We start from the raw sequence: 21314 nt of genomic DNA, 5'->3' as shown, positions 1-21314 counted from the left end.
GTAACTAATGCACTATGAACATTGGGGCGCATGTATCTTTTTGAATTAGTGGGGGAGGGGTTGTATATACATCCAGGAGTGGAATTGCTGGGTCATATGGTAGTTCTATTTTTAACTTTTTGAGAAACCTCCATCCTTGTACACTGTTGGTGGGAATGTAAATTGGTACAGCCACAGTAGAATTCTGGTAACTTCTGAAAGGGAGAAGAGGATATAACGAAGGGAGTGCTCAGGGGTGGTGAGGTGTGTGATACTATCTTAAAACTTTTTTGCATCTCTGAAATACTGCATAAGAAATAATAAAACACACACCCACAAATGCATTTTATATCAAATTTCAAACCTTTAAAAACCACTCACCCATCAAATTGTGCTGCCGGACTAACTTATTTTGTATAAGCGATGGCATAAAGCTTTCCCCCGCCCTCTCTGTTTAATTGAATGTTTTCCAGTGTTGTATGGTGAGCTGTTCAAAAATATTAAACTGTCACTAAAAATCTTGTTTTATATTATTTTATAAAACGAGGCAGTGGAATGTACTTTCAGATTTTAAAGCAATTTCAAACTTAATACATGTTGCAAGTGTAGTACAAAGAATACTAGTATGCCATTTATTTACCCAGATTAATAAATTTTTTTAGATTTAGTTTATTTATTTTGGCTGCGTTGGGTCTTTGTTGCTGCACACGGGCTTTCTCTAGTTGCTGCGAGTGGGGGCTACTTTTCATTGCAGTGCGCGGACGTCTCATTGCAGTGGCCTCTCGTTGCAGAGTTCGGGCTCTAGGCACGCGGGCTTCAGTTGCTGTGGCACGCGGGCTCAGTAGTTGTGGCTCACAGGCTCTAGAGCACAGGCTCAGTAGCTGTGGTGCATGGGCTTAGTTGCTCCGTGGCATGTGGGATCTTCCCGGACCAGGGCTCGAACCCGTGTCCCCTGCACTGGCAGGTGGATTCCCAGCCACTGCACCAGCAGGGAAGCCCTGGATTAATAAATTTTTAACATATTCCCACATCTGTTTTATCATTCTCTCTCCTACAAACACATACACACACACACACACACACACACACACACACACAGCCCTTTTCCTAGAGGTTTTGAGAGTCAATTGCATGCATCCTATCTCTGTACTACTTAACACTTCAGTGTTTATTTCTTGAGAACAAGGATGTTCTTATGTCACCAGAATACAGTTACCAAATTCAGGAAATTTAACATTGATGCAATACAGTCCATATTCCAGTTTCAGCAGTTATCCCAGTAATGCCACTTAGAGCAATTTTCTTTAGATTTAGATCCAGTCCAGGATCATGTGTTGCATTTATTTGTCATTTCCTTTTAGATCTGTCCTTTCTCCCTCAATCTGAAATGGGTCTTCAGCCTTTCTCTTCCAAGACCCCGCCATTTCTGAAGACCTCAGGCCAGTTGTTTTTGCAGAGTGACCCTCAGTTTGGTTTGTCCATTGCTTCTGACAAGTGGATTCAGGTCACATGCTCTTGGGCCCAGAAGACATGCTGTATCCTCCTCCGTGCCCAGTTTCGGGAGGCATGGGGGGCTGCAGCTGTGTCCTCCAGTGGGAGGTTTTTGAGAGCCATGATCTGACTAAAAATGAGGGATGAATCAAACGGAGATTATTTAGATCTTTCAGGGTGATGCGTCCCAAGTTGCTCTGAAGAAGTCATCTCGCTGGGTGAGCGGGCCTGCTCTTTCAGCTGTGAGGCACTTTGGTGCCCCGGAAAGGGACTCTGCTCGGTGGCAGGAGCTGCAAAAGCCATCGTGTCCGTGTGTCTGGCGTGGGGCCCCCTGGGGCATGAAGAGCTAACACCCACCAGGCCACCGGGATGATTGCGGAGTGTGGCTGTTTGTCCCCGGTTCTCGTTTGATGATGTGATATTTGTGATTTGTGGCTTTTCTGAGATTTCCCTTTTTCCCGTGTGAAATGAAGGCAGTCTTTCTCCTAAGCCAGGGCCGGGCTGCCCATCATGCATTGCCCAACCCAGACTGGGACAGTGGCCTCTCGGAGAAAAACAGGAAATTAGAACATATGCAGTGGCCACGTCTCGGCTAAATCTTGCGTTTCTCAGTGGTTCCATGTGGCTTGAATAACGGTAATTTTCCCTCCCAGAGTAAAATACCCAACCTAATTAAGATGTATTTTATTGGGTAATGGTTTATTTTAGTGAGTTATTTAGTGTCTAACACTATTGTAAGCATGTTCACAGATTCACTTATGCAAATCATTCCACAGAGTTTTACTGGGCAGGGAGCGCGTGGTGTCGGCAGGGCAGACGTGTTGCTCGGGTCCATGGTTTGTGGGTATGTGAGCACTTTCTGAACCTTAGACCATAGCCGGGCTTTGCCCTCCAGAAGCATAAGGCCTGTGGGTAGCAAATAGAAACATGGACTCATACATCGTGGGAGGCTGTCAGAGGGGCCGAGGACACCAGGAAAGGGAAGGCCTTGTTGGGGGGGTGGGGAAAGGTCATGTAGAGGAGGTGCTCCCTGAGCCGAGTCTTGAGGGACAGAAAGTGTTTACCAAGTGGTGGGGGGTGGGGACATTTGAAACAGAGGGATTGTTGCAGAGAGTCGGGGGTGGCAGGTGAGGATTGGCTCATGGGGGTGTCGGAAACGGGAATGAAGGTTCGAGTGAAATTGGAGAAGACCTGGGGTATCTGCTGAATCAAAGCGTTTAGGGAATTTATGCTCAAGGTGCCAGGGGCGTCCTGATTAGATTCTGTGTGTTGGAGCAGGGTTTCTCAGACGTGAGGGAAGAACAGGCCCTCACTTGCCCTTCTGAGGGGGTGGGAAGCCTGGGCCCCCCACCAGCCCGTTCACCCCGGCCACTCTCAGGACGGGCAGCGCTGACCCCAGGAGGGCAGAACCGGGAGACAGAAGAAAGCCAGGGAAAGTAGGGCCTCGCTGAAGTCACGGAGCCACTGGCTTGGCCCCCTGGGTCCCCTAATGGCTTTCACTGCTCAGTGATTGTTAAGTTTTGATTTCGAAATACTTTCAAACTTCAAGAAATTTGCAAGAATGGTTCAGAGAACCCCCATTTACCACTTATGCAGATTCACCAATTTGTACCATTTTATCCCCAGGCTGAATCCTCTCTGAACCCACTGAGAGCAGATAGCGGACATCACGCCCCTTGAGCACGTGCTACTTCCGTATGTTGTTCATCAGAACAGGGACCTTCTCTCACATCCCTGCAGTCCTATCATCCAGGACTGGAGCTTAATCATTGATACGATAGTTTACTCTAAACCACAGATACCAATTTTAATCAATTTTCCCAACTGCGTCCTCTCTAGCAGGGGTCCCCAACCCCCAGGCCATGGACCAGTAGCGTTCCACAGCCTGTTAGGAATGGAGCCACACAGCAGGAGGTGAATGGTGGGAGGGCGAGCAAGTGAAGCTTCATCTGTATTTACAGCCGCTCGCCATCGCTCGCATTACCGCCTGAGCTCCGCCTCTTGTCAGCATTATGGTGAGGTGTATAATTATTTCATTATATATTATAATGTAATAATAATAGAAGTAAAGTGCACAATAAATGTAATGTGCTTGAATCATCCCAAAACCATCCCCCAGCCCCCCAGTCCGTGGAAAAATTGTTGTCCACGAAACCAGTCCCTGGTGCCAAAAAGGTTTGGGACCGCTGCTCTATAGCATGTTTCTTTCTCTAAGTCCAGCATCATGTGTTTTTGGAGGTTCAGGTCTCTTTAATCTCTTTTAATCTGGGAATGATTCCCCAGCCTTTCCTTGTCCTTCATGACATTGACATTTTTGCAAACTCCAGGCCAGTCCTTTATCGAGTTCATGTGATGTTTCCTTATGACTGGTTTCAGGTTCCCTGCCTCCTGTTGGGATACCCTGTAATTGATGTTGTATTCATCTCGAGTGTGGAGGAACACAGCATCTCTCTGCCCTCAGCGGGGTATTCATCTTGCTCACCTGGTCCTGGTGTGGTCTAGTTTCTCCACTGTTTGATTACTATCATTCCTCTTGCAATTAATGTACCATCTATAAGGAGACGTGACTGTTTATTCTTAAGCCAATTTGAATTGGGTTTTCTGTTGCTTACGACATAAAAGCTCCTCACTGATTCAAGGGCCTATTTATATTGTGGGATTAATTGCTCATTACCATGGGGAAACAAGCAAGGGATTATGATGAGAAAAATCAGAGGAGTTTCTTAAAAGCTCTAATTGTGGTCAGATGGGAGCAGAACTGGACCAAAGTGCATGGGTATCCTGAGAGGACTTGTCCTCCGGTGACACTTCTTAGTCTTTGAATTTATTTTGCAAGGGCTAGACAAAGAAAAGATTCTCTAGTAATACAGATTACATCCTCGTTTAAAATAGATTTATCATTAGTTGCACTGAGTAATATAACATTTTAACTTATTTGCAAATAAGTCTTTCAAATTTTTTGCGAATTTGCAACAGTTTGCAAAGTAAGTCTTTTGTTTCCATTTTTGCCTGGAAATTGTAAGTTATGCTCACAAAGAATATTGGTTATTTACAGGGACATAGAAATTTTATTCAAAATATGTTTGTGTATTTTTTCTGGATTTTATATTGGCAAATATGTTTCCATTAATTGTGAATTCCATACCAGATGAGCAGGATTCCTAAGAGAACTAGTGAACCAGTCTCTGAGACAAGGATTTGTGTAGAAGTCATTAACTGGGAGGTGATCTCAGGAAAGTGGGGACAGGACACAGGGCAGGGCGAGCAGCCGTTAAAGTGTGCTGTGCATGTGTGTGTGTGTGTGTGAGTCTGTGATTGTGATTGTCTTGGTTTGGGTGCCCCCAGAAGCAGACTCTAAGATAAGGATTCAAGTGCAGATAGTTTGGGGGGATGGTTTTTTTTAAGGACCAAACTTTAATATTTCAAGGACATCCCAAATGCATTACTGGTGGTCGTCACAGAAGCGTGCATTCACACCAGCATGGCGAGAATCAAGAACTCTGAAAGTTAGAGCAGTTACCTCTTTGGATACATAAAAACAGCATATTAAAGTGGGTCACAGAGTACAAATAAGGAGGCATTCAGCAGAGCAGAAACAAGCAGCGGGCTAATTGTCCTAACAAGAGGGCAGGGGAGGTCCTGGAGCTCACAGACCCAGAAACAGTCAAAAAGAAGTGCAGGCATGGCTTTGGGCTAATTCTCATTACAGCTAGTCAGAGGAAACCGAGGTTTAGATCTCCTGTGGCTGCAGCTGGATCTCACAGCAAAGAAAACCTTTGGTTACTTGTCACAAGGAGGCCAAGCAAGGAGAGAGGGGTGAGGTTTAGGCAGCGATGCTCACCCCAGCCAACATCTCTGCGTGAGCTCTGAGCCCGTCCTCTGGTCAGAGGATGTGAAGTGAGAAAGGAAAGGTGAAGGGGTGTGTCGTCAAGCCAGCTCCCACCCTTGGGCAACTAGAGCCTGATCTCACGGGGACCCTGGGAGACAGCGCAGGGTGGCGCCTGGGAGCTGCCTGATCTGGGCGGTCTGGGAGCCGGGTCCGGGGAGACATTGCTGTTGCGCCAGGCATCACATGCCTTCAGAATCTCACCTGCCAGCGGCTGCCCACTTAGGCCGCGTCACCTTGCTGGTCCAGGTTTGCGGTGTGGCCGGAAGTGACAGTGTGCAAATGTCAGGTGTGAAACACCACGAGGATGGGGGTGCCAGTGAGGAATGTTCTCCTTCTCTACTCTTGTGGGAGCTCCATTCTGGAGGGGACAGGGCCGGTCTGCACACACATCACTGCTGAGGTTGGAACATCAGGCTGGAAACAGATTGAAAAGGGGCCGTGAATACTCACCCAGGGAACATGGACATTAGGTTCCTAAAAACGGGCTGCAGTGCAGCAACAGGAAGCGGGTTGCTGGAAAGGGCCGTTCCCTTGAGGTGGACCCGCGGGATGAAGGGTAGCAGACACACAGTGGGGACCACAGATAGCAACAAGATGCCCAAAACATTGAGGATGCCTCGGTCCAGGGCCTGAGTGGATGTGGGGAGTGGCGAGGAAGATGACTGAGGTTTGGACAAGAGACCCCGCAGGACTGGGGGTGATTGATGGGAACAGTGAAGTGGGAATTCAAGCCTGGTGTTGTCGTTAAGAGACGGGAGCGCGGACTTCAGGGGAAAGGAATGCTGAGTGGAAAGTCAGCGTTTCAGAGACAGAAACCAAAAAGGAGTGCTTCTTTTTGTAATTTTTTGTAGGCAGATCTTTCTGAGTTCAGAAAAGGAGGTGGGGGAGGAGTAAGAGGACCCGACAAACACTTTTTGGTTTGGTTTTGCTTTTTTCTATTCCTAAATTGGAAGCGGACAAAACAAAGAGCTGTGATCCAGAGATCACGCGTGAGCCTGCCAGCTGAGTGATTGACTTCTGCCCACTCTCTTTGTACACCTCAGTGAAATCATAGAGGGATAGAAAATAATCAAAAATAGGGAGCAGGGAGCTTCCCTGGTGGCGCAGTGGTTGAGAGTCTGCCTGCCAATGCAGGGGACACGAGTTCGAGTCCCGGTCCCGGAAGATCCCACATGCCGCGGAGCAACTAGGCCCATGAGCCGCAACTACTGAGCCTGCGCGTCTGGAGCCTGTGCTCCGCAACAAGAGAGACCGCGAGGGCTTCCCTGGTGGCGCAGTGGTTGAGAGTCCGCCTGCCGATGCAGGGGACGCGAGTTCGTGCCCCGGTCTGGGAAAATCCCACACGCCGCGGAGCGGCTGGGCCCGTGAGCCATGGCCGCTGAGCTTGCGCGTCCGCAGCCTGTGCTCCGCAAAGAGAGGCCACGATAGTGAGAGGCCCGCGCACCACGATGAAGAGCGGCCCCCGCTTGCCGCGACTAGAGAAGAGCCCTCGCACAGAAACGAAGACCCAACACAGCCATAAAATAAATAAATAAAAATTAAAAAAAAAAAGTAGGGAGCAGGAAGGAAAAGGAAGCACTCGAGCACTGAGAACAGGGTCCCTGGAGAAGACGCGGTTAAAATAGAAGCTTCCGGCTGTAGGGGAGCCTCGTGTTTGTAGGTGGAGGAGCCTGTGATGCCGTAGCAGGCAGGTGAGATGAGGCTGTATGGGTAGAATCCCTCTGTAGAGCAAAATACCACACACCAACTGGGTCGCTGTCCTGACAGCGCTGGGACGGTAGCTCTGGTATAGCCAGACTCCTCCCCCTACGATCTGGGTTAGGCCGAAGGGGATTGTGAGTAGCACGGTCTGGCCCTGCACTGAAGCAGACATAGACTCTCTTCCCGGCTTTGACGAAAACACTTTCGGCCTCGTGGAGAAAAGCAAAAGGATAAGGCCTTCGGGAAGATGAAAGCATTCACCTCTAATCTTCCCCTTTGTTGGGGACCTGTTACAGCCACCCAAAGAGAGGGAGGCCTTGTTTTACCAAGATAAGCAGCTCGGGTGGATTCTCAGGCATGTTATCCAGTGTTCTGTTATCTACAGTAACTCGAGGTCAGTAGAAGCTGATTACAGAGGGTCATAGAATATCCCCAAACCCTAAGCAAGTGTGCGTATAGGGCCTTGATCTCAGACACAGGGCAGAGGTATTTGTCAGTGCGTACCGGGAGTGTTTGGACCTCGGCAGTGAGGATGCTGGGAGGAGAAGGGCAGCTGGTTTAGGATGAAGACAGGATTGGGGGAGAAACCCAGGGTGGTAGACCCATAGTGAAGGGGCTACAGTGTTTCAGGATAGCTGGAGAAGGAGAGAAGGCAGAGGAGAAGCATGATGGCTGGGCTGCTTTGAAGGAGAGAACATGACCTTGTCAACTGGAATTAGAAGCTAGAGAGAGATTAGGAGGCCTTAGGGCTATTGAATCCAAGCTTGTCTGTTTTCTCCAAGTGCCACAAGGGTGTAACTCAGGTCACTTGGGACTGAGCCTTACACACCTGCAAATGAAGGTCAGGTGAGGGTGGGAGAAGCCCCGAAGCAGTGGTGGAACCCGTGTGCATCCTTTCGTGGGCCATAGGATGACCCAGTCTGCCCTCTGGTAGTGTCCTTAGCCCCACTCTAGCCTCATCCCTCCCCATGGAAGGAGAAGTCTACAGGGTCAAAGGCTGTGCTGACCCAGAGCCCGCATCCCCCGATGCCTCTTGCTTCAGATACACGTTCCTTGGAATCCCTGTCCTCACGCCCCACACCTGCTTGCCCTGCCTGTGCGGACTTCCCCCACATCCCTCCACCCGAGGGCTGACTCTGCTTCTGGAGACGTAGTTATTACACTTCCGTAGGCTGCGGGTTTGGGAGGGAATGCGAGATGGACAGGGCTTGGACGGGAAGGCTGGGGTGTCCACCAAGCCGCTCCAGGGAAAAGAAGGGCGACAAGCCAGGGAGTAGGTTCAGGATGGCCCGTGTCCCCACAGTCAACACAGAATACTGAAGAGTCTGAACATTTTAAATTGCAACCAGGCTTCCCAAGTCCTTCTAATTTCAATTTGTTGTGGTAGAAGAATAGAACACATTTTAGTTAACAACGTCTTGTCGTCTTGATGTATAACTTTAAAAAATTCAGACATAAAGTATCTGAGTCTCCATTTGTCCTCTTGCCCTGAAAATACTGGTGTCTGCCCAGCGTGCCCTTGAAGGCATGAGAGCCCGGACACGGTCAATGGCACACTGACTGCCCTGTCCACTCAGACCATCCGTCCGTGAGTCCGTTTGACCCCATTGCCTTTGATTTCGTTTTCCAGGACTCTGACCCCAAAGCTGTCATTATGACCCAAAGCTCTCTCCTCAGATGTGAGTGTGTCCCCACCCGCCAGTACTCCCGATGGAAAGGGGTGATCCAGCTGCCCCCCTGCCCCCTTGGCCTCCACTCTAACTGTGCCTGCCTGTCTGACCTCTGTGCCCTAAGCCTGGGTCAGACACCTGACCAAGAGGATAGGAGGGGTAGACCACTGAGAGGAAAGCCCTGAGCTTTAAAGACAGCCTGCAGAGCCGGCAGAAACTGTTTGGTACTTGTAGCTTGTGCCAAACCGAGTAACATGAAACTGGATTTGTGAAATGCCCCAGTCGTCTGTGCTTGTCTCTCCCAGCAAAAGCTGCAAGTGCCCTTGGCCAGCTGAGAGACAGACTTTTTAAACACGCCCGAACTTCGGAGGCACAATTTCAGACAAAAACCACCTTTTTGGTGATGGCAGCAGACATCACTGAGAACCTTACTGACCTCTGTGGGTTTCCATGACTCTTTTGCAGACACATAAAGTAATAAATTATTTTGGAGAGCAACTGTCTATACCTATATGCACCTCCCTTGATAACACGGATTCTGGCTGTGAGATGGTATTAATACATGTTAATGGGGCACTTACTCTGTACAGAAGGTATCGTGGTATTTCGTTACTTTGGTGTTGGACGGTGCGCTTCTGCGTAGCACCCCACGTGGAATCTGCGGGCTTAGAAGGAGGGTATCTCCAGAGGAGGCTCAGTTGTTCTCCATCCCACTTCTTAAGAGGAAGGATGGGAATTTTAAGGGTCTAATCCCCGTAACACATGATGCAAGTGCGTGCACAAACACACGGAGAAGCCCACTTGCTCGGTTAGTTATGTTTCATTGGGAGTTTGGCATCTTTTCTGTGGATTTCTTTTGTTTTGTGGTCTCAAGTGAAGCTGTGCTAGCTTGGACACACACCTGGAGACCTCTTGAGGATTCTGTTGGTGCAGAAATGAAAGAGCTGAGGAACATGAGTGGCTGAGGATGCGGAGAGAACAGTGGGTCTGTATGTTATAGAGAGAGGAGAGGCTTCCAGATCACAGACTCCACAGGAAAAATCCAGTCGCAGGGAGAACACATGGGCTCCATAAGCCAATGTTCTTGTGTTTCAGGGTGGTATAAAGAACGTTTCTTCCAGCATGTTGTGTGGGTCGACAGCATGGAATGCACGTTCCTGGCATTTGAGCTTGCCTTGCCGTTCCTGAAGCTGTGTTCTTCCTATCGTCTTCTGCTTGGATGAAACCATTCCTTTAAAACCCTCCCTTTCAGCCTCAATGATGTGTGTGTAAGATCTCATGCACTTACTTTTCCAACACTTATTGAGCACATACGTGCCAGGCACTGTGTACGGTACGGGAGAGACTACTACAAATAAGGCATGTGAAACCCCGGTGTCTGTGGGCTAAACGAAGCTCTTCTCTTCTTCAACCTTTAAACCACGGCACCTTCTAAATCTAAAAGAAGAGGCTGAGCGTATAGCTTCCTTCAGTGTTCCTGATGGTACCATTTAACGTGGTGAAGGTGATAGCCAGAAATATTTCATGTCTTACTAGGGACAAATAATGTGTTTTCATGGAGAAAGCACTGGTTTCAGTCTGGAGATCCCGTTTCTTACTTTTGCTCTCTTGTATGACTTCCGTGTATGAAGAATCAAATAAAAGCAACCTCTTCAGAGACCTTGTGGTGGAGAATGGGTGAAGTGGGTGCAGTGGGAGCTGAAGCCAGTTCTCTCTGCTCACTAGAGCTGATTGTTAAATTTTCGTGAATTCTACAAGCCCGCTGCTGTCACGTTGGTAGCTTGAAATTGGCCCCGATGGGAGTATTTACCCGACAAAGGAGGCAAATGATAAACCTTGGAGCTTTTATTTCCCAGGAAGCCAGTTGTTGGACATTTTCCAGCATATCACTGATTAAAGGGGAAGATAAATATTCTAATGATGAAGTGGAAAGTTTGGAAAGATGTCAACATGTGCAGGATCAAAATGAAGGAGAAAGAAGCAAATTAGTCCATGAAATTCCAGGCACTCTCCACCCTAGTTTATTACATAGTGATGACGTCGTTTTTTTTTTTTCCTTCATAGAGGTGGTTGTCATGACATTTTAACCTGGGACTGTTTTATTTCATTTTATTTCATTTCAGTAAGAACGCTGAACATGAGTTATGCTCTGTTAAAGAGGACATTTTTCTGTGGCCGTTTGGACTTGGTGTACATTCTTTACTCTTTTGTCAGCTAATGACATAGGTTGTTAGTAAACAAACCAAAAAATATTACAAGAATAAATGGTATGGAGTTTGGAATTATAATAACCCATTGCTGGGGTATTCCTTTTTTATATTAATTTTTATTGGAGTATGGTTGCTTTACAATGTTGTGTTAGCCTTCACCGCACAACAAAATGAATCAGCCATGCACATACAGATATCCCCTCCCTTTTGGACTTCCCTCCCGTTTAGGTTACCCCAGTGCATTAGGTAGAGTACCCTGTGCCATACAGTATGTTCCCATCAGTTGTCTATTTTATACATAGTATCAATAATGTATATGTGTCAATCCAAGTCCCCCAATTCCTCCCTCCCACCCCTTCCCCCCTTGGTATCCACACATTTGTTCTCTACGTCTGTCTCTGTTTCTGCTTTGCAAATAAGATCATCTATACCATTTTTCTAGATTCCACATATATGTATTATTATATATTTGCTTTCTGTTTCAGACTTACTTCCCTCTGTATGACACTCTCTAGGTGCATCCACGTCTCTGCAGATACCCACTTTCCTTCGCTGTGGTGTTGCTTGAGTACTCTCAGAGGCCCTGAGGAGAATCGCTTTCACTTTTCTCACTGATTTTCTAAGAAATACAAAATATCCAGTAATGTAGCCAATTCATAATGAAATAGATAAAGCTGCACTGGACATAGTTCGTGATAGATCCAAACCTGACGTTACATTTGTGTGTAGTTTTTGAAAGTGAAAAATACTTGGTCTGAGAAATATTTTATGCTGGTAGACGAAAACCTGACAACAGCTAAAACTGCACAGTCATGTTTGTTATTGACGAAGATTTTACGGAAGCATCAAATAATCTTGCAAGATATGTAGTCAAAATTTAACACAGGAAAATTGGGACAACTTCATAGAAATAATGAGGATAACCACAGCCACCTTACAGGGCAGGGACTTTAATCAGTAGCATTTCATGAAGACAAAATTCTGTTCGATCAATCACAGCTCTGATATAAAGTTTACAAGGAACAGAATTCCCTAAAAACTAGTTTCCATAAATTTAAAATTAAATGGGTATCCATATGGAAAAATAAGGACTTTAAAACCCCTGCTTTCCACAGAGAAGGGCAATCACAGATTAAAAAAAAAAGAAAGAAAAAAAAAAACCTGCTATACACCATACACAAAAATTAATTTGAGACGGATCATAGATCTATGCATTAAAGCTAAAACTATAGGGGCTTCCCTGGTGGCACAGTGGTTAAGAATCCGCCTGCCAATGCAGGGGACACGGGTTCAAGCCCTGGTCCGGGAAGATCCCACGTGCCGCGGAGCAACTAAGCCCATGCGCCACAACTACTGAAGCCCGCGCACCTAGGGCCTGTGCTCCCAACAAGAGAAGCGACCGCAATGAGAAGCTAGAGCACCACAACGAAGAGTAGCCCCTGCTCACTGCAACTAGAGAAAGCCCACGTGCAGCAACGAAGACCCAACACAGCCTAAAATAAAATAAAATAATTTTTTTAAAAAAAGCTAAAACTATAAAGCTTTCAGAATAAAACACAGAATATTCAATAGCTTTAATTTCTTATGTTAGAAAAGAAGGTACAAAATTAAAATAGGACAGAAGAAAGTTTTAAACAGTTGTCTGCACTGTATAAGAAACTGATTAAGGAATTAAGATGGCTTAATGGAGTTTGCTCCAGAAAATATTTTCTCCATGAAAATGATCGATATTGGTATAATTCCAATGAAAATATTTGTGCTTATTAACCACTGAGTTAAAACTTCCTTGAAGACACAGAGACCAGATTAAAATAAGGTAAAAACATCTTTACAACAGTCCACAACTCTTATCAGAAAAGCCGACTCAATTCCATTTCTTTTAAGTCAGAAACTTAAATTTTTTTTTTCTTTGACCTCACCGCGCAGCTTGCCGGATCTTAGTTCCCTGACCAGGGGTGGAGCCCGTGCCCCCTGCAGTGGAAGCGCGGAGTCCTAGCCACTGAACTGCCGGGGAAGTCCCAGAAACTTAATTTTTTTCAAAGAGAAGAGGTCCACCCAGGCAGCAGAGCCCACACACACCTTTGGGATCGTGATAGAAGACGGGGAAATGTGTCTTTTGCCCGTCCTCCTCACCCCACAACTGAAGCATCTTCCCTCGGATGGTCCAAAGGCCTCCCTCTCTCATACTCACTTAGGAAACCCCCACCAGTGGAGACATCTGCAAGTTCTGTTCTGGTTTAATGGAGCTTTTCCTTTATCAGTGTGTGCTTTATTCCAAGATCTTTGCTTTTTTAATTGAAGCATAGTTGATTTACAATGTTGTGTTAGTTTTAGGTGCACAGCAAAGTGATTCAGTTATACATATACATGTATATGTTCTTCTTCAGATTCTTTTCCATTTTAGGTTATTACAAGATATTGAATATAGTTCCCTGTGCTGTACAGCCGGTCCTTGTTGGTTATCTTTTATATATAGTAATGTATATCTGTTAATCCACAGATAATTTGTGGATTAATTTATCCCTCCCCCCCTCCTTTGGTAACCATAAGTTTGTTTTCTATGTCTGTGAGTCTATTTGTTTTGTAAATAAGTTCATTGCATCATATTTTAGATTCCACATATAAGTTATATCGTATGATATCTTGTCTTTATCTGGCTTACTTCACTTAGTATGATAATCTCTAGGTCCATCCATGTTGCTGCAAATGGCATCATTTCATTCTTTTTTACGGACGAGTAGTATTCCATTGTGTGTGTGTGTGTGTGTGTGTGTGTGTGTGTGTGTGTCTTTATGCATTCATCTGTCAATGGAAATTTAGGTTGCTTCCATGTCTTGGCTATTGTAAATAGTGCTTATGAGCATAGGGCTGCATGTGTCTTTTCGAATTGGAATTTTCATCTTTTCTGGATATGTGCCCAGGCATGGGATTGCTGGATCATATGGTAACTGTATTTTTAGTTTTTTAAGGAGCTTCCATACTGTTCTCCACAGTGGCTACACCAATTTACATTCCTACCAACAGTGTAGGAGGGTTCCCCCAAGACCTTTGAATTAAACATTTGATAAGATGATGATAAACAGCTTGAAGAAGCTCTTCTGGTCAAAGCATATGTGATGGAAGGGAATATACATCTATCCACCTGCTCAAGAAGAGGGGACCCTTATTGTCAGGATACAAGATGCCCTGGACCCTGGCACTGCCAGACCTGGTGGGAAGTAGAAAGCCATCAGCCTGAGGCTGAGATTCAAGACTCTCCCCTCCCCCATCCCCCCCACCCCCGTGGTCCAAAGGCTTCTCATATCTGCTCACTCAGGGTATCTGCTCCTCATTAATTAAGCTGGCATGTGGCTCACAATCCAGGTTTCATGGGTAAGCACGTACCCTGTGACTCTCAGCTCAGAAGGTTCTCCCTCATCTGAGAACAGCCAGTGAATTACTAGCCTGGGTCATATGACATCACTAGGTCATCCAGTCAGCCGAGAGAACCGAATGGGCAGAATCACCGCCCTCTGCACGTCAGGCAGGAGCTGGGCATGGCAGGTGCTTTACGAGGGGTGTGGTAGGTCAGGCAGGGTGTCTGGGTACAGAGAGCAAACCTGTGGGCACTGTTGAACTGGAGGAGCTCACATCCCAGCCAGAGAGAACCCTCCAAGCCAGCCAGTCATGGCCATTCTGGGATGACAGCTCACTGTGACAGAGAAGCTAGACACCCACATTTTAGGCAAAATGTCCTGATATTTTTGAGCCGCCAGGTGTAGCAGACACTGTCAAGACCTTCCCGTATCCCTTGGGTGTTTGGCATTTCCACGCATGGTGCCCTGATTTCCACCTGCCAGCTTTGCCCAAGGGCTCTCTTCACCCCAAGAGCCCACTGTGCCGGCACCAGGCATATTTTGGAGGTGCTGGTGACCCAAGACCCCCTGGGGGGAGTCAGAAAAATACCCCTCAGTTGGGACCACCTGAGCCATGGTCTACACTGGCTCTCAGAGTTCCCAACCCAGTCACCCACGCTGATTGCTTGCTTGGTGATGCCCTTTGTACTGCTGCCCTTCCTCCCCTGTGTCACATCCCCTCTGCCCGACCAGTGTGTCCTGAAGTCACCTCTCATAAACGACTGGGACATGAATTTTTGACTCGGGGTCTCTGGAGACTGTTCATTCAAATTGTTAAAAAGTGTGTTACTTCGTCTATCGTATCTGCAGTGTAGACTCCATCCAAGAGCCGCCTGGTTATAAACCTCCAGTTAAAATTAACCACCAATGTAGACCCTTTTACCATCGTGGCCAGAGAACGTTGGGAAGCAAAGCTCTAAACTCAGGTGCTCACGTGTTAACGGTAAACCTGGGGGAGCCCTGGAGGGTGTGGCTTCCCTCTGTGCTGTCCTTCAGGTTCAGGGCCGATGTGGCTTATGGGGCTTCATTGTACGTGTGGTCTCTGCGCATGCATGCCGGGTGTGACCGCTGACTACGGGGCGCTTTTCAAGTGAGGAGGTTAAAAGACACATACTTCTGAGAACGACCTTGTGGGGGGGTCACCCCCCTCCCTTCTCAGCCCTGTTCCAGGCGGGCAGGGTGCAGCAGCCCTGAGGCCTGAGAAGCTGTCGCCCTGCAGGGACAAGGGGCAAGGAGAAGGAGGCGGGAGGCTAACTCTTGGATGGCTGGAGGGGTAAAATGAGGGCATCAGGTGGGAGGTAAGAGAGGCAGTTTCCCATCCGAGGGAAGGGGGAACTTCCGACAGCAGAGCTGCCCACCTGTGTCCAGGGCACGTTCATTGCCTTTGGTGGAGATGTCCACATCTGGGCTTCCTGGGCAGTGGCAGAGCTTCTGCAGCGTCTGTGTGAGACATCTGTTTTCCAAGGACGAAAGGGATGGACCTCCCCTGGAATTTGTTACAGGCCAGTCCTGTGAGTGACAGAAATGCACAGTCTCACCCGTGAGCACCTTCCTAAAAAAAGAAGAAAACTTATTTTATTATCCTTGGTTACTCTTGTGAAAGTCAAGACAAAGAGCATTGTTCCTAGTTCTATTTAAAAGCAGTTATCGAGGGCTTCCCTGGTGGCGCAGTGGTTGAGAGTGCGCCTGCTGATGCAGGGGACACGGGTTCGTGCCCCGGTCCGGGAAGATCCCACATGCCGCGGAGCAGCTGGGCCCGGGAGCCGTGGCCGCTGAGCCTGCGCGTCCGGAGCCTGCGCTCCGCAACGGGAGAGGCCACAACAGTGAGAGGCCCGCGTACCGCAAAAAAAAGTTTAACGATTGAGAGATAATCGGTGCTGGGCAGTGATACAAGATGCTCAAAGAACAAATTTTAAATTTACATAACTTGAATTGTCAAGGCAGAGGCTGGAATAGAGATTTTCTATTCCACTTGTAAAATCCGTGATCATACAAAGATAATTATGGAAATATTCAGAGACCTTGCCTGGATCCAGACACAGAACCGCCCCACTGGCTTTTACCTCTTAGTAAAGATGAAAAGCATTCAAAAGAGGGAGAACCTGCCATCCTCGGAGCCACTCAAGGAACCAGGCAAAAAGGTGACCTGCCTGTCTCAGGACTGGCCTCGACCTGACAGGTCCCCAGGGGTGAGTCACTTTCTTTTACTTCAGTCAGTTTGGCTGTAAAATGATTATGAGCTCTTGTTTACCAAGAAGCGAAGTCCGCTTTGCCTCGCTTTATTCAACTGCTAGAAAGAAGAAGGGAGAACGGAGTGATTAGAAAGCTTCTGTGGCCGACTTTCACAGCAGCAGGTGATGAGAACCCCCGTGACTTGGACAAGACGAGTCTCTTTTAAATCAGACTTGGGGGTCGTGGTTGCCAGTGTCAGTGTTACTGCTGCTGCTTTGTGGCTTTGCACTTGTGACCTGAGGCGGATGGAATGGGAAGGGTATGGGCTGACTAAATAAATCCGGGTGGACAGGGGGAGGACGAGGTCCCTCTCAGATGTAAACCTGTCTTGCCCCGATTTGGCAAGCTGGAATTTCGAGCAACAGCTGGAATTTTGCCAGTGACTTAGCTCCGTGGCTCAGTGAACTGAAAACCAGGCTCTGGGTGTTCCAGCCCCGTCGGCCAGCCCACAGCCCAGGGCCAGGTGGCGGTGCCCCAGCGCTCCCAGCGGAATGGGCTGGAAAGCCGGCCGGGAGCCATCCTGCTTAGCGGCAGTCCATGCAGCCTGGCGCCCAGCCGGACGACTCAGTGAGTCCTGGAGGCTGAAATCTCAGGACAGACTTCACCTCAGCACTCGCTCTTGGGGCCACATGGAAGCCACTGCAAGCCTCCCTCCAAAGTGGCCGAGCCCGGTGTTGGGGGAGAGTCAGGAATATTCACTTCCTGCCTTTGTCTTTTAGCCGGACCGCAGCGACCAGCTTCGTTTACATTCCTTCAGTGCTGTTATTGAAGAGGCTTGGCAGCTCCAAAGTGCTTGCAGTGTCCTTTAGTCCCATTAGGGCTTTTTTTCCTCTCTCTATTTTTTTTTTTTTTTTGCTAGCTTTCAGCTAGCATCTGGAAAGATCCACTGGATGTGCTAGGCTCCTTTTTCGAGACTCTGCTCCGCCATTCAGGGAAACCAAGCAAGAAGCAAGCTTCCACTGTATAAGTCTGGAGGAATTTTACAGCCTCTCCAACTACGGTACCTTTTCTGTTTCTTGGTCCAGTCTGTTCCTGGGGGTGGTTTTCGGATGAAACTACCAGTGTAACCTAACCCTTTGGGGGGAAGGGTAGGAACCACAAGTGGAAAGAATGTCTCCTTATAAATTGTATTAAATGTCTGTCTGTGTTGAGTTGGGGTGTCAGAGGCTATGCTTTGGGAAGGACTATTGCTACGACAGGAAAGACCTGAAACCCAAACTTCTTTGGGGCCCTTAAGAACTTTAAGAATTAGAACAAGGTGTGATGTTCTGTCCACTTGGATTACATTCTGTGGGAAGGGCCTGCCGTGGCCCCTGGCCGCCTGTCTCTGTCACCTGCTCTCATCTCTATCCTGGAGCAGCCTTCTGAAGAAGCGGGGATGCAACCTGCATACTCTGGAAGAAATGTGATGGCTCTGCTGCTCTCGCACAGAATCCAAACTGGGTGTTTCCTTGAGGACCACTTGAGGTGGAAGTGTTCGTTTGCAGTTTTCAGGCAGCTAATTAACGTAGTAAACGTGCGGAATCCAGACTGCTCCATTGTTATAGGCAAAATTCCCTCCCTGTCCTGGATCATCAGAAAGGGTTTGTACTAGGAAACTTTCTGAACAAAACAAAAGGACTTAGGTCTGGATGAGGAATGAACGGCTTGGCACTCCCCAAGCTCTTCCTTCACTGCTATGCCATGCCAGATTCCTTGCAGAGAAAGCGTCTGGAAGAAAAAGAATTACAGGCATTAGGCTTGGTTTCAAGAAGTGTACTTTTTTCTTTGTGTGCTTCTGGGTTGAAACAGTTAATCATTTGTTCCCCAAGGTTACGGTGTGGTTGTGGTTCTGCTTCTTGTTCTGAAGACAGCACCCTACTTTCCTTCTGGAGTCACTCCAATCCGTGGACTTCGCTGTTAAATGATGAACTTCAAAGGGCTTAGAGCTGGGGCTGCATTCAGGGGCTGAGCCCAAGAATGTGAATCTCAGAGTCAGTAGAATCGCAATAGAAAGCTCACCAGTCATCTCAGGAGGCTTTTGGAAGGTTGACCTTCATCCCAATGGGATTCCAAGTGAGAAGAATCGCAGGGAAGATACCTCTGAACCTTTAAAGGGACCGAACCACGGAGAAACGACTAACATAGGTGACGGCCCCAGAGGAGGGGTGGGTGTGCGCTGCGTTCTCATTTTCCGAGATGGAATTCCACGGGTCATCACAGCGCACCGCGGATGTGAAGGGAGGGGCCGATCTTGGGGCAGAAATGTGCCTGTCTCCGAAGATCCTTGCTTCCTAACGTATGCAGTTCTCTGCAAAGTCATTATGCTTTTCCACTTGTTGAAATGCCCTTGAGTGCAGCTGCCTCTCTGTTCCCCAGCTAATAATGAAAGAGCCTCAGCAAACTGGCAGCGGCTACTGTGGCTTTGGTGCCTTCCCGCTCTACCCCTGCAGCTGAACCCCTTTTAAGATCCCCAGACATGTTTTCATTTAATGTTTCCTTTATCGGCCTTCCACCAGGCTGGTTGTGGTTAGGACCAGCCACATCTTGTGCAAGTTATGTGAGCGGGAGTTGGTTTCGTAATTGCTGCTGGTCCAGGAGATGGTTTGGGGATGCTCCCCCAGGTATCCTCTCCATGCATGCTGGCCGGGGCGGGGCCAGCTGCGTGGGAGGGGGTGTGTGTGTGTGTGTGTTTTATTTACAAGTGGACACGGAAGGCGTTGCAGCCAGGAGAGAAGATTATTGGGTTTTGATGCTCCAGTGAGGGAAATTCCAAGCTCAAATAGCCACAGTTGTGATTCAGAATCATATCATGCCCTTAAATTCCTCTCCGCGTTCCAAAGTCCACTCCCCTCTTCCCCGGTTATCCTGGAGCTGTTTCTTACACAAACTGATCTCTGAAAACAGGGGCACAGGATTTCATCCCAGTCTTTGATTTCTTTGGAGAAAATAGAGGGATTTATTCCCAGTGCCCTTGTGTTGACCTTGCCGGAGGGAGAGGGCCAGCCCAGCTCATAATGACCTCATCCCATTCCTGCAGGATTTCCTGGGACATGCAGGCCCTCACTCTTCCGCTGGCCTTGTGTGATCAACCACATTAAGTCCATGAGCTTTGGAGCAGATTACAGTGACATCTAACATAGTCCCTTTAGGACTTGAGCGTGAGGTCAAGCAAACACACAGAGCAATCATTATGCTTTCTGCAGTCCCAGGGGGCTTCGGCGTCAGCTGGAGGAGCGGGCGGGGGGGCAGCGGGCAGCGAGGTGGGGCTGAGTCTAGGAACTGTGCTGTCTGTAGCAGGAAATCAGCCTGAAAGGAGGTGGAAGGGCTTTGGTGGGAAATAAAATGGCACTCTGTTGTTGATGGAAAAAGATCTTGGCAGGACTGTTGTTGTGAGTGTTCTGTGGCTTAGAAAGGAATTTCCTACAGGCTGGACTAACCATTACAAATGTCTCTACCTTCAGGAGTCCCAGGCGTGCAGTAGAGCCTCGCCGCGGGAAATGTCAGCTTGGACCATGGGCGCCCGCAGTCCAGAGAAGCGAGGAAGTTTCTTTAAGGTAAAAGGAGGCCTTGATTGGGGCTGCTAACGGGCATCTCACTCCCTGTGCTGGCTGCACGGAGAGCTGCAGGGCTGCAGAGAACGGTGGGGGAAGCCTGCTCTCTGAGCCAGCTCTGGCTGGGGTGGGGGGGAACCCTGCCTGAGCCCAGCTGTGAGCTATTCCCAGATTTTACAGGAGGTCGGGGCTTTTGTGAGTCAGTGTGCTTCCAGACAGGCCCAGGACCCAGGCATGGGGAAATGCCACCTGAGTGAGACAGTTGAGGCATCCTTCCTTTGTCAACCGCCAACCTGGTCCTTTTTCATCTGGACAGTTTTTGATGGAAGCTGGACTTGGCATTCTAGTGAGTCGGTTGTAGGCTCCTGTGCTTTTGCATGTGGCTTGATTCTGTGAATCACTTAAGTGCTCATTAAAAAAAGAGAACGACACACAGATCCCTGGGCCTTACCCTAAACTGACTGAATGTTTTTGCTGGTGTATTTTATCAACACCCCAGAGGCCTGAGAGAACCAAGGCAGCCTGATTAAAACTGGACCACTTTTCTCCATGCCTTTTGATGTCAATGGGAGACCTTGCTAGCTTAATGAGATGAGCTGCTCAATGGGTATTTTATATAGTGTGTGTGTGTGTGTGTGTGTGTGTGTGTGTGTGTGTGTGTGTGTGTGTGTGTGTGTGTGTGTTAAATTAAGACCTGACAATCGTTTCTAACGTACGCTTGGGAATTGATTTTCTTCCTATGGTGTTTGCTTTGCATCCTCTCACTCACCCTCAAAATAATGCAGACTCACTGTGGAAAATTTGGAAAATACAGAATCATGTAAAAGAGGAAGGAAGTGGAGGTGAAATGTGCGTTTGAAATCTGTCATAGGCCAGTCATAGCTTTTATATGCTTCCTGTTTCCAAGAGGCCAAACCTGATTTATTCTGTCAGTTGTGGGCTCAAAAAAATCCAGCAGAAGAGGCTGTTGGTAAAGCAAAGCCAAGTTCATTCAAGCAGCTGCTGTCAGGGAGGGTGTCGCCAGGGCACAGGCCTATTGGTGTCTAAGGTCAGGAGGCATCTTTATAGAGTTTAGAGGTCCAGGCCCAAACCCTTTAAGCTGTGCTTCTCAAGGCAGAGAATTGACTGGGTTTCAGCAAAGTTTGTGACGTAATATAGTTCAGGATGGGTGGATACAGCAGGACGAGGGCCTTAAAGGGAATCTTGGCGAGTAA

The 21314-nt window shown here is 48.0% G+C and overlaps 1 protein-coding gene across 4 annotated transcripts in view; it reads left to right on the top strand.

The window, feature by feature from the left end:
* Positions 1-21314, top strand: part of RIN2 (Ras and Rab interactor 2) — a 238423-nt gene that overhangs the window by 118159 nt on the left and 98950 nt on the right. For all 4 annotated transcript variants that reach the window (XM_079944032.1, XM_079944030.1, XM_079944029.1 and 1 more), the window contains one exon: positions 20011-20103. In XM_079944032.1, coding sequence (XP_079800158.1) covers positions 20047-20103 — 57 coding nt within the window. In that variant the 5' untranslated portion in view covers positions 20011-20046. The remainder of the gene's footprint in view (positions 1-20010; positions 20104-21314) is intronic.

The sequence above is a fragment of the Stenella coeruleoalba genome, assembly GCF_951394435.1.
Source record: "Stenella coeruleoalba genome assembly, chromosome: 15".
Taxonomy (NCBI): domain Eukaryota; kingdom Metazoa; phylum Chordata; class Mammalia; order Artiodactyla; family Delphinidae; genus Stenella; species Stenella coeruleoalba.
The sequence above is the reverse complement of the archived record's forward strand: the minus strand, read 5'-3'. Positions and strand labels throughout refer to the sequence as shown.